This window comes from Sinohyriopsis cumingii, chromosome 15 (genome assembly GCF_028554795.1).
Source record: "Sinohyriopsis cumingii isolate HCF-2022 chromosome 15, ASM2855479v2, whole genome shotgun sequence".
NCBI lineage: Eukaryota > Metazoa > Mollusca > Bivalvia > Unionida > Unionidae > Sinohyriopsis > Sinohyriopsis cumingii.
The window spans coordinates 85979551-85994074 of NC_142975.1; the positions used below are offsets into that span (position 1 = coordinate 85979551).

Genomic DNA, 14524 nt, shown 5'->3' on the forward strand with positions numbered 1-14524 from the left:
GACAATGGTGCATGATGATTTTAGCTGAAATCCAACATTCCTTCTACAGCTATGTAATGGAAACCAACGCTCGAAGGACAGGCAATCAGGAATCATAACTCATATAAATGATAGTGTGGAATTCTGGAATTAGACACATTAAAACTTTTAGCAATACAAAGTTGCATCTCAAATTTTTTGTGAAATCCAACTCACATTGATATAGTAAGGTTACAGAAACATCTCAAGTCAGAATAATACACAATCATGGGCCATACTTCCAGTAAGTAATGTTATGAAACAACAGAAATTATACTCATTTAAAGTCTGATAAAAATAACAATACATATCAATTTTTGCTGAAAACTTAAAATTCGTATTAAAATTCTGCTATGGAAAACAAAGCCAGAAACGGCAATCAGGTGGAGTAAGTCTTGCAAATGATGTCACAGAAGGTTTACAATCAAACTCATTCAGTGTCTCATTAATATAAAGCTGCATACCAAATTCTATTAAGTCCGAAATTGATATAGACAATTTGTGTTGCAGAAACCTGTCATAAGGACAGGAAATCAGGAGCCATAACTCTTCTAATGATGTTATAAATGGATAGAAATTAGTCATTTAAGGTCTCATCAATAGAAAGTCACATTCCAAGTTTGGCTGACATGCAAACATCCCCAGCAAAAGTTATGCTCTAGAAACTAAAGTCACATGGATGGATAGCCAATCAAGAGGCGATTTCTCCTCTTAATAATATACAGACATGCCAAGTTTGCTGGGACCTAATTAGGGAGATCAGTGTTCACAATCTGGGAGATTGGGTCCCAATCAGGGAGATTAGCATAATAACACATTTTTGTCATAAATTCAAGTGTGAAAGTGCACTTTGTACCAAAAATTTTACAATGAATAATAGTTATTCAACTTTATTAATTTTTTATAAGTGATTTTCACGATGCTTCACACATTTTAATTTGTCTATCCAAGCACTGTTGAACTTGCAAATAAATTTCTTCTTTTACAATTTCATATTTTCCTTCAAATCCATTAGTGTATGTTTCAACATGGTAAAAAACTTCTTATATTTCCAAAGAGTGCAAGAACTGTTTCCTACTTGTTAAGTTGCCTGCAAACTGTTACACATAAAACATTACTCCGTACTGAAATACTTAAGAGTTATTGTTGTTGTTGTTGTTGTAGGATTTAATGCCATTTTGCAGCACAAGATAGGCTTTACATGGCAGCCAGTATAAATGGTGGAGAAAGAACCCGGGAAATCCCCAGAAAGAATCACCGAACCAAGAGAAGCTACTGATAAGCTTTCTCATGAAACCACACTGGCCAAGCCCGAGACTCGAACCCACACAGACAGAGGTGAGATGGCAGTGATCCATAACAGTGAGCGCTTTAGACCACTTGGCCACTCGGGGCCTCTACTGAAGAGTAAAACCACTTATGAATGTACAAAAAATGAATCAGAAAATGTCATATATCAAGACTTGATTGGTTGTTAGGCTGATAAGAACTTGATTGATGGATTAAGATAGTTGTAAACAGCATACTGAATGTTGTTTTAGCTGGAAATAATATATGCTTGGCAGATGTTGTTTTAGCTTGAGTGTGTGTTTATGTTCTGGATTTTTATCATACCTCTAACAATATTTCAGTCAAATTGCTACAAAGTCTGCAGTTTTAGCTTGAAATACATCTGGTCAGAAGTTCTGTGATTTCTATGAGTTTTTGTCAGCAAACTGGTACATCAAAGGATTGGGGGAAAAAAATCAAAAGAATACTGGACAATCCAGAAGGCTTGGTGTGCATGATCATTGATGGCTAAAAATCAAACTTGATCAAGATTTCAAAGTAAAGTTATGCTGCAGTAGCCACAAGCCAGGAAGATGGGAACAACTCCTATGAATGAGGTCATGGATGGCAGAAAACCAATATTATTCAGGACCTTATCAATACAGAGCTGCCTATACTACTGGGTTGAAATTCAACAATCCTTGGTAAAGTTGTCTTGCAGTTAGGAGGACAGACAATCAAGGGCCATAACTCATCTAAAGGAGGATAAAGATGACTTAAAATTATAATTTGTTTGAGATCTTATCAATATAAAGATGCATATCACATTTGATTAAAAGCCAACAATCCCAGCAAAGTTATCTTGTGGAAGACAAGTTATTCAATAATGGATGAACAGGCCAAATAAGAATGTGATTACATCACTCCCTTTATAACTCTTGCCTTGATAACTCAAGAACTCACTTAAAATGCAGGGACAGCCATGGATCCCAATTTTTTTTACTAGTACCAGTGTTTCCCTTTATGCACATTTGTGCATCAGGGACGCACGCTGGAGAAAATTGACGCACATATTTTGTTACCGTGCGTTTTTTTGATGCAAAGGATTTTCATAATATGATCATGATTTATTTAATACCCAATGTATTGGATGATGGACAGCATCGTATATACTTCGCGTATAGGCACTGACTGGTTCCCCGCTTTGTTTGCTCCCTGCCTTGTGCTCCTCTATTCGTATAGAAAAATGCAACGCAGGGAACATAAAAAAACAATGAACCAGACTAGCATAGGCAATGTTATGACGGAGTAGCTTCCCCTAATCTCGCGAGCTTCTCGCAATTTCCATCAAGCTCAGCAAGCTGCTCTAGATATTTAACATCAAGGCTAGTTGCACTAGAAAGTGATTGCCAGATTAAATGTCATGCACTAAAAAGCATTAGCGAAGAAAGTGAAAGAAGCAGAACACAAAAGAGTAACTGTGGATCTAACTTTAATGAAAAATGGAGAAAATTATTCCCTTGACTGGAATATTCATTATGATTACCAGTGTGACTTCTGATCTCGTGATTGCAAAGACTGCAAAAGTGAATAATCCTTTCATGACAGGATTTTAGAACTTTTAAAAATAGGCCCTCGTTTCAAGCTGAAAAAGTATGAGTCGTATGAAAATGTGTCAGTACATTTTTGACCCCCACATTTTTTATTTGACCCCCAGTTTTGACACCAAAGGGTTTTTGTACTCTCAATTTTAAACCCCTGGGGGATACACTGTAGTACCATAAATATGACATTTATTTAACATGAAGAAAATTGAGATTAAAATTGGTAACTGAACCTTGATATATCACTCATTCTGTTGTAGAAAACAGTTTATATGTCCTGGAAATCTGAGCCAACATTATGAAATTATCAACTTTTAATTAAAAAAATCATGTAATTTGTTAAAATTTATTTCCAAAACATTCATGCAGGTACACCGTAAATAACAGTATGCAATGAAATTTTGATGAATGAAATTGTCACTAAATCCTACTTGAGGCAGCACTTTAATAAATAAATACCAATTAAATAAGTTTTTATATCAAGTGAAATGCAAGTTTTATTTATATCTTTTAGTTGTTTTAAGTGTAATGATCATAAATACAATGTGCCCTGTTGTATTCAAACGTGAAATATGTCAATCTACCGCAACAGCTATGTTCGTGAGCATTTCTGTGAGAACCTAATTAAGTGCCAATGGTGTTTTGATACCTAATTTGTATAAGTATTTGTTGTATTACTGCAATTAATTAAAAGCTGACCTCCTTGTATTACTACATTAATTACTTCTTTTTTATCAAATAATGGGGATGGACTAATTGAAAAGTTGAAAGGCATGCAAATCCAACCTGCGTATGAGCTAGTGGCCCCAGTCTAGTGTCAGGTCAACTCATTTCAAACAGTTACATTTTTTTGGGGAGAACACAATTAAACTACCTTAATATAGCATACTCATTCACAAAATGTGATCAACAATCCCAAGACAACCAAGCAAAATGAAGATTTAATAACATAAAATTCTATTTCACAGATATGATTATTAATGAAAAGCTAGTTTCAGAGTTAATTTATAATTCCTGAATTGGCACTCAGAGATTTTCTCATGAATGAGAAGTTTAAGTATTACTTATAATGAAACCATGGCATAAATATTTTATTAAAGAACAATTATAAAAAAATGACTTTCGATGATGATGGCTGTTTCACAAACTAAATGTTCTGGTTTTTTTTTTTGTTTTTATGTTTAAATAAGAGGAATCTTGCTTGGTTGTGAATCTGAATCAATAGCTAATCTGGTTCCCTGCTTCATATGCTCCTTCAGTTATATCCCACAAGAGTAGAGAGCAAAGCAGGGAGCATAAGGATCAGGGAACCAGACTACTCAACAACAACATAAAGCAGTGATGTAATACACAATGTTTTTGTGTACATGTGAAGGCTGTTGAAACCAGCTGGAATAATGTAAACAATCTCTCAGCAGTTGGACAGCTTGAAAATAAGTCATTTTTTACACAAAAAACAAAAAAGCAATTGATTGACATTTATTCCCAACGTGATTTTAAAATGAGTATTCAGCCATTAAACAAATCAATTTGCTCACCCCACCCCCACCCTGGTTTACTCATTGTGTAGCGAGTGTGGTATCATTTCATATTGTTATGGAGGTCCCTCAATAACTCACACCCTTGCTTATAGTGTGGTCTATGTTTATGGACCCTGTTGTGCGTAAGTTATCGAGGGAGAGGTGTACTATAGGTGACTAAAAACTGTAAAGTGGGGCACTAATAAGAAGAATTCATGCAGATCATGACATTAGGCAAATTTGAGGTAAGTTTACATAGATGTAGCTATAACTTATATGTACTAATTACTAGCATGACAAATTAAAACCTATTTCAATTTGTTACATGTAAGATTTCTTTCAAACTGAGTTTCAGTTATTAGTATCACAAACTTTGAGCTTGCATCATTTGAAATGTGCTAAGATGACATCAAAATAAAATTATGCATCTTATACAGCAGGAATCAAGCTTACCAAACTTGAAATTGAGGAGACTAATTTCAAATTTCATTTTCTCAATTCCTACAGTCAGCTGATGATTGCAAGGATCCAGTCCTAGTGTGACTAGGAAGGTTTGCTGCATCCTTGATTCAATCCGTCCCATGTCCACACAACAGTCAACAGCCAGGCAGGAACTGTCAACATGACAAGCCATTGAAGTACCAAGAGAAACTTGTGGTAAGCTTAATGGACAGTCTGGAAAACAAAATGGGCAACATCAAAACTTTATCTGTAAATATTTATCTAATAATGTTTTTGGAATCCATGACTCTGAAACTTTTAAAACTATGCTGGGCACATTTTTCCAAACTTCAGTTAAAAGGCTTTTTATTTATTCATTTTCAAAATCTAGATTTTGAAATATTTGATTGTGTTTGATAACACCAAGCAATAACCCGCTTAAAATAGGTGGTGAATGCAATTTGTGTGGACATGTGAAATTGTATACATGTCTCCATCCATTACTGTGCTCTTTACGATGAAAACCAGAACATGGAAGACAACAGAATATTACATGATATTTTCCATAACTGAAAATCAAAAGAATAATAAAGGACAAGGTAAAACTTCCACCACTAACCATACCAATTATTATCTCTATTTTACATTTCAAACTTTAATTGGAAAAAGGTGTTTTGGGGGATTTAAAACAAATTTTAATGTATATAATACTTAACTATTATATTTGCACTGTTACAATTTTGCAGTCCCAGCCAAAGATACCTTCCTCTATGACAGACATGCCAGAAATGAAAAAAACATGATCCCAGTCTGATAACTTAGTCATAAATCCCAGTCTGATAACTTAACCATATCCAACTTAAAGAATATCATTCTCTTTTGACTTCAACTGCTGGATATCAGAGAGGGGTGGAAGAAGGGAATCTTTTCTAAAAATTAGTTTATCCCACAAAAATATTTTTATAGCGGTAATACATTAATTCCTACTATTACATTGCTGAATTTACCAGTTAGAAGGGAGACTGACGCCTTCAAAATAAACTAGTAGAGGAAAGTGGCACTTACTCTTACTACAGGAGTCTTCCCTAAGTTAAGTTGGAAGCTGGCTTGACCACATGTTGTTCTGCTATGACTGAATCCAAAGAGTAAGTACAAAGATCAAAGGTAAAAATATGACAGAGTTAGACTGCCTCTTGATGAATTCTCTTGATAGTGACAATAACTCATCTGGAAATTCCTGCTGCCAGAGTACCAGAGGAATGCTTGCAAGGAAGAAAGAAATGATTCCGACAGTTACTTCCCCTTTTCCAGAAAGCCAAATACATCTGTAATGCTGACACTGGAGGTAGCTGAATTTCAGCTTCAAACTCAGGTTGGCAAAGATGAGAAACCAAATTATAGCTGCAACTGAGCCATACATAACCCTTTTTCCACTGACAGGGCATGGATTTTACTCCACCTTACCAATGCAAAAGATGCAAAGGAGAGCAGGGAGACTGTTTTAAAGGTAAAGTTCTCCAAGGAAGCTTCTCTCATAATGGGGTTTCCATAATGCCCCAAAGAGCACATGAAAGGTTCCATCTAGGCATCAGTAAATGAGATACTGAAGCTAAAATACCTGACGAAATATAAAAGCTGAGACAATAATGTAACCCATAGAGAATGTATTAGAGTATTAGAGAGTGCTGCCCTACAGTCCGTCCTAATGGTATATAACGAACATTCTCATTCCTTGAAAGAAAGAGAAGAAATTTGCAAATGTGGTTATGGGATTACAGAAAGGATCAACATATTTCCGTTGCATCAGTTACACTGTAGGCTTTGGTTGATTGCTTTCTGACTGTGATGCAGATGGAACCTTTCTGAAAAAAGTGGTCTTAGTGCATCATTTTTTGGATATGAGCCAAGAGTGTGAAAGTGGAGAATATGTGGATTTTTGTTTAAGAAAGAACCTTGGTGGTGCGATAGCAGGTCCCTACTATAAGGTAATCTCCTTGGCTCCTGCATCAACCGGATGAGTATATGTGTGTGTCTGTGTGTGTGTATGTATGGATGTATGTATCTGAGTGTGTGCATGAATGCATGCATGCAGTGCATATGTATGTATATATGTATGTAATACAGCGCCTCAGCACACTAGCAGCTATATGGTGCCAACAATAGATAAAAGAGATCATGGACCACCATCACTGGGCAAGTTATCATGATGAGTCAAGAAATATAGTCCTGCCTCAGCGATAGACCCGAGGGATTAATCTGAAAGGTGGAATGGTGAAAGTGAACATTCCACTTCAGATTGAAAACATCCACCACCCAGGTCCCCTTTACTGGCACTGGAGAGACATAAAGAGGTAGCTTGTTCATCGGTCTCATAGTCAACATCATAAAAGGTTCCAGACTTCCAAACACAGAGAAGGAGCATGCATAGCTCCTTTACATGTGGTTGATGTTTGTCCAAGGCAAACCTAACACGAAAATGCCTAATGAGGTTGACAGAACCCTGTAGAGCTAGATACATTGCCCAATGTCTATACTGTTGAGAACCTTAGTGCAGTTCAATGCTGTGAATCAGGACTCCAGTAAAAAACCAGTGCTGACATACTCAATATTGCTATAACGGGATCTCAAGGGGGGGGGGGTCAAAACAGACAGTGGGTTCATGTGCAACCTTCAGTTTGCCAGATGCAGGAACTGAAGAGGACAAAAATGACATCTCCCCTGGGGAACAAATTCTGTAGCCACATTCAGAGCTACCAAGTCTTGCCCAAAGACCTGCTAAGAAAGACTGATTCTTTCATTCTGTCTGTGGGAAACCAAACTCTTCATTGACTGGAGAGGAAATTCATCCCCACATACATAAAATCCTGAGAATGAATATGATCCAACATCTCTAGGTCAAGAATTAGACCCAAACAAGTAACCTTTAACCAATAGAGGGACTGAGGGACAGGTCCTTCAAAGACTATCTCTAAGGACATTGTATAACACTGGATAGGAACCCCTAATGAGCCATCATTAACCCCCATCAACCTGGTAAAGGTTCTGGGGACAAAGGCAAATCTAACATGAAGAGCCCAAAATTGAAAACCTCCTGGCCCATAAAAAACTGAAAGTATTTCCTGTGGGATGGAAAGAAGAGTGTACACGTCTTTTCTCCATTGTATTTACCAGCATTTACCCACACCTTACCTTATAATATAGGCTGAAAGAAACAAAATAGCAAGACTCAACACTGGGTAGGAGATAGTTACTCTGACACTGCGTTAATACAAGGTAGGAGATAGTTTCTCTGCATTAATACTGGGTAGGAGATAGTTACTCTGTGTTAATACAAGGTAAAATACCACTTCACTATACAAGGTGAGAAAGAAAAAACATTGGGGGGGGGGGGGAAAACGGTGAAAAAGGACACCAATACACACAAATAAAGCAAGGAATGGTGAGAAAAACTACAACAAAATGCCTCTGTTAGGCCAAAAAGAATCCTACAGACAACAATGAAAAATTTTGCTGATCATCCAGAGACACAAGTGCACAACAATCTACGAGACATTACTAAGGAAGTAGACTGGGATAATGTTGTTTCATGCTCATGTTCAATTGCTAACTGAAAGAGGGAATTTTTACCTTGGACTGGGGATTTATCATCCTGGAAAAAGGGAAGTAATGCAACAGAAGTGGGTAATGTATTACAGCTACTAAATCTTTAGTTAAAGGGACATCTGTTAAGTATACATCATGTCAGTAGACATTAGGAGCTAAGCATTATCCACACTTTTTCTGCTGAGATGGAGAAGAAACTCAATTGCAAGTGTGTTCATGGAACTGAAATAGCCCACAAAAGTGCCTGGGAAAAGGACCCAAACACAAAAGTTAACCAATGAAGGAAAGGCTGATCAGAAAAGGTAACACTCGGGTCTGTTCCAGTAAAACATACCTGGGACCCAGGGAAGGCACTTTTAAGGTGGGGTACTTAGCCACAGATGCAATTTAGAACTTTCTCATCATTTTCATATGAATTCTGTGAATCAAAGTATCCTAGCATATATTTTTTTTTTAAACTGCATTCTCTGGGTTTAAATGGAACAGCCCTCATACAACACTGATGGTGGGGCATAAAAATTAGTAATTGTAACAAAGACAAACAAACAAGTACATTCATAGTGTGAAAGCCCTACCTGATTTCCAACGGTTTCCATTAACCTGTGAGTATGGAACCTGGGCATGACTGCAACGATCTGACAGCAGATACTGACTGATCCCCAGCTGCTCAAGAAGTCGATCCTGTACCAGTGCCGGCAAACTTGTGGATGAATCATACGTATTGCCATAGGCAGCCTTCAGCCAGTTACCAAATGTAAAGTCTAAAATGAACACAGAAAGTCAAACCAATGTCAGCCAAAATTTTATAACTGCATCATTTACATCAACAAGGCTATTAACCAATCAAAAGTTTGTATTTGCTCATTGAACAAGGTGACTGACTTTGCAGTTGTTCTTATAGTTCCATCAATTTTGACAGTATATATAACATCATACTATGTTGCAGTTCTTTGCCATATGATAGCAGAACTAAATTCATCCTTGACATTTCTTTTGGATGTTTTATTTCCAGTCAAATATAAATTAAAAGTCCCGGAAGTGTTTATGTTGACTATGGTAACCTAAATGTTTTCACCTACCATAAACAAAATTCTTATTTGCATGCTAAGTTATGGATTACACCATATTCCTAACCTTTCTTTTCTGACATAAGCATTCATAATAAAAAAATAATGTAAAACATTTAGATCAGTTGGAACTATTTTTATTTTTAAAACTATACTATTTAAAGATAAATATATGGTTGTTAAATTTATTAATACAAATCTTTACACATTTTTCAAATGGTTGCCATAAATGAAAAGGTATTATTGTGGCATTATACTACTGATATTTCAATTAAACAAGGTCAAAGTACTGTAATCACAATAATTTTAGCAAATTTAGTAAGGAAACTAATTCTCGCTACAATTATATGCCCAGTCAAGTTTAATGAGGATGAGATAGGCAGTTCTGGATGATTGTAATAGAGGTTTGATCTTAACAGACACTATTTTACAAATGCAGTGTTAACCATTTAGGGAAGAACTCAAAAAGTGTGCAGATTGACTTGTGAAATTTTTAACAAATGTTCCAGTATTATTTTCAACTGTATTTAAAAATCCTTCACCACTGGCAGTAAATCCTACTATACCACAAAAAAATAAATGCACATTATTTCTTATTGGTAGTTCACTCAGATATTGTGTTGCTAAAATATTCAATACAATGATACAATGTGTGGTGCTACGTTGTGATCTGCAGTAACACATGTAAGGAATAAACACGATTAAGACCGATCAAGAGGGCTTGAACTGGCCTGTAAAAGCCTATCACAATTTTTGTTTCCTGAAGGACTGTAACTGTTTTGATTAGGTTAACTTGTATGCATCCAAACACTATTTGATTATATAACATCATATGTCATATATTTGCATCTAATTTCATACTGAACCAATTTTTTTAAAATGTGAAATAAAACTTTAAATACTATCGATTAAGTTTTGAAATAAATTAATTCAAGTAAATGTATGTATGTATATATTTGGTAGCATTGTATGGCACTGAAGCACAGAAGTGTCAATATAGTGTCAACAAATGGTCAAATTCCAAAAGTGGTAAAATGAATTGCAATAATATATGCTGCTTAATTCTTTTTAAAATTTAAAATTATGTACCAGATAAATATAAATCTATAGATGTTAAAATTCTGTAAAATTTATATAAAAAAAGACAATGGTAACACATATAAAATCCTTTAACACAATAAAAATTTGTGTTGTATAAATCACATTCTCTTAAAATTTCCAGGATTTTATTGGGTGGTGTGTCATTGTACGCTTTCACCAAACAGTTCATTTTAAAATACATCTGTCCCAAAACTGACACAGTCAACAAGAATGTGCTTGAATGTTAGTGTAAACACTCTGGTCAAGGTTCACCATTCAGGTGGTATTCATAAGTCAGATATGTGTAACCCATACACGATCAACATAATACAATCTCATCTTTCCATAATGCTATACAAGGGATGCAACTCTCCAAAAGTGGGTTTTATATTTTTAAGTTTGCGGAGTTTTCATTCCAAATATTCTGCCAAGAATGACAAACATGCTGATTCATATAATATTTGAAGTCAGTATTTGGAATCTTTCATCTAGAAATGGTTGACTACTGGGTAGCTTTGGCTAATTCCTCTTCCCTTTCATTAACCTTTATGCCAATGTGACTAGGCAGCCATCAGTACAGAATACTTTCCCCAGATTGTATGAAAACATCTTGTTTCTGAAATATATGCTATACTGGTTGTCAAATACAAGATTCTGCATGGCTTTAATGTGGAAAGTGAACCTAAAAATTTGATATAATTAATTTTTTAATGAGATTCCGACATTAGTTTTGAGAATAGCCATAAATTTTGCATTGAAAATTAAGGATTTATCTGGTAATTTGTTCAAGATGTTGCATGAGATGTTTCAACTTTGTCTCCATCTTTCGAACTGTATAGCCAGCTGTGTACTTACTGGGTAGGGCAAACCCATGATTGTAGTCACACTGCACTGCCGACAAAATGGTGTTATTGAACATCTGCTGTTGTAGGTAGCATTCTCCTTGTGTGTCATTAAAACAGATGCTGAGTTTAAGGTCCAGGAGATATTTCCTGTTTCTCAACACATTCCTGATCTTGTAGCTGAAATGCAACAGAAATAATATAATTCTGAATTTGGTTCAGGTAAATACAACTGTTGTTTGAGATGGATCTTAGTTCATACATATGTACATTTTAAACAAATTTAAAGTTATTTGTAGATGATCAGCAGCCAAACCATATAAGGATTTATAAACTAGTAAACCCTTCTGAAACTGAATTCTCTGCTGAAATGGAAGCTACTGTAGGATTTTAAAAAGATTTTTTGAGGGTGTATCTAAATCAGTATCAAGAATAACTCAAGCTGTTCTTTTTCTGAAATTTCAGTAATCTTTCTTGATTTCTGCACCACTATTACCCCAGAAAGAACAACAATATTCTAGGTGTGGGATGATATATGCATTGTAGAATATCTTTCTCTGCTCTTTAGGGAGATAAGATTTTTATTATATTCAAGAGATAGAGCAGCAAGTTTGCTTTAATGACCTTATCAACTTGCATTTTCCAGCACAAGATATTGGCTGTAACTGAAACCTACATATTAAATTACTTACTCTACTCGGATGACTCCTCTCATGTAAAAATGGTCCTCAGTATCTGTCATAATGAAATCGGTAATAAACATTATTATCATCATTATTATCATTATTTTCATTCCACTGTTTGTTTCTTGTACTCCTCAATTGGTGTTGAAACAAAAAGTTACTGGGTTTGTGTGTATCAGTCATGTTGAGTAATATGCAAATATGGTAACAGAAGCTTGAATTCTGCACAATTTACAATGACTAAGTATTTAAATGATTTTGAAATGATGCCAGATTGTCTTACAGAAAGTTGTATTGATACAAAAGAAGAATACATAGATAAATCAATAATTATCTAGATTTTGTACAATATAGCAAACAGTGATCATTCTTAAGAACTTACCCCAAGTATAATCAAATAAATTAACAGTGATCATTCTTAAGAATTTACCCCAAGTATAATCAAATAAATTAACAGTGATCATTCTTAAGAATTTACCCCAAGGATAATCAAATAAATTAACAGTGATCATTCTTAAGAACTTACCCCAAGTATAATCAAATAAATTAACAGTGATCATTCTTAAGAACTGACCCCAAATATAATCAAATAAATTAACAGTGATCATTCTTAAGAATTTACCCCAAGCATAATCAAATAAATTAACAGTGATCATTCTTAAGAATTTACCCCAAGTATAATCAAATAAATTAATAGTGATCATTCTTAAGAACTTGCCCCAAGCATAATAAAACAAATTAACAGTGATCATTCTGAAGAACTTACCCCAAGTATAATCAAATAAATGAACAGTGATCATTCTTAAGAATTTACCCCAAGTATAATCAAATAAATTAACAGTGATCATTCTTAAGAACTTGCCCCAAGCATAATAAAACAAATTAACAGTGATCATTCTGAAGAACTTACCCCAAGTATAATCAAATAAATTAACAGTGAATTGGAGCCTGTCAATGCCCACAGTCAGTGTGAGATCACAGGTGTTGATAGATAGGTATGTTCTCACAGATCTTCCAATTAGAGAAATACCGAGACAGCAATCGATCCCGGTACAATAGCTGGGGATGTGGCACACAATATCTTCTGGAAGGCTGTTGACAGGAATCACATTGCCACACTCTGAGGAAATAACAATCACAACATGAACATAGCTACACAATCACCTCTTCATGAATAATGAAAACATAATCATAAACAGAGTTTTAACTCCAACTTTTTGAACAGCTTGCAGTGCTTTGGTATAAGTTACATTCTACACTACTTGACAAAATCTCTCAACACATACTGTGCAGCTTAAAAATGTTCAATTATATGCATAAAGTCACTTTGCCCCCTCCCCCAGTATTTACACATGAATTTTTTAAACTTTTTTATAAAGACTAAATATATGACACATAAAGATTATAAGTTTGTACAATAAATGAATGCAATTCAATCGTGTTGATATTACATGTAATACTTTTACAGCTGTAATTCCCTGAATATATATTTTCACTCGACTACTGGACACTGTCAGGCAATATATACTTTCCACATGATTTTTCTCTGTGGCTGACATCATAAAGTACAAAATTTAAAATATTTAAGCAAGTTAGTGATTTTTCAACAACTGATGTTAATGTTACATATATGTATTACTACTTAGCAAATGCCATTAAACATGTTCCATATAGATAGAAGGAAAATACCTAAAGCTCACTCTTTTACATATTAAAAAACTGAAGTTGCTGACATTTTTTACAATTCTTCAGGATGATTTGTTGATATTTGCAGATGTCTTCTGTCAGTCTTTAAGCCACTGTGATTTGCAACTATATATATATATATATATATATATATATATATATATATATATATATATATATATATATATATATATATATCCATGTGTGTGTTTAAAGTCCAATAATAAAAGCGGAAAACTTAAAATGTAAGAAGATTGTGTCACATTAAAATACTGAATCTGAAAATTATTATTATTTTGCAAAACATGCATCAAAAAAATCTTTGTACCAAAGCTGGCACTTTTTCAAAATTAGACCAAATTTGGCCAGTGCAGTACCTAGTCATGTGGCTCAAATCAAACAATCCAACAATATTAAATTTATGCTGTAGAAACTAAAGCTCGATGGCAGGGCAATCAGGGGTTGTAACTCTCATAACACATAATTCAAAAAGAAAAAATCTGACTGAATCAATGTCTCATCAATAAAAAGACGCAAATCGAATACACTTGAAATGCAGCTATTCCAATGAAAGTTATCTTATGGAAGTCAACCTGCTAGACAGATGGATGGACAGCAAACCAGATGTCAGGATTACTATAGGGCTCTGCGGATGTCTTCAATCAGATGTCAGGATTACTATAGGGCTCTGCAGACGTCTTCAACCAGATG

At 34.8% G+C, this 14524-nt stretch overlaps 1 protein-coding gene across 1 annotated transcript in view; it reads right to left on the reverse strand.

Annotated features, from left to right (window-relative positions):
• The window catches only part of LOC149782244 (uncharacterized), a 577549-nt gene that overhangs the window by 292395 nt on the left and 270630 nt on the right, over nucleotides 1-14524 (reverse strand). The window contains exons 105-106 of the mRNA XM_089935097.1: nucleotides 13038-13247; nucleotides 12137-12179 (exon numbers count right to left, since the gene is read on the reverse strand). Of these exons, the coding sequence (XP_089791223.1) occupies nucleotides 12137-12179; nucleotides 13038-13247 (253 nt within the window). The remainder of the gene's footprint in view (nucleotides 1-12136; nucleotides 12180-13037; nucleotides 13248-14524) is intronic.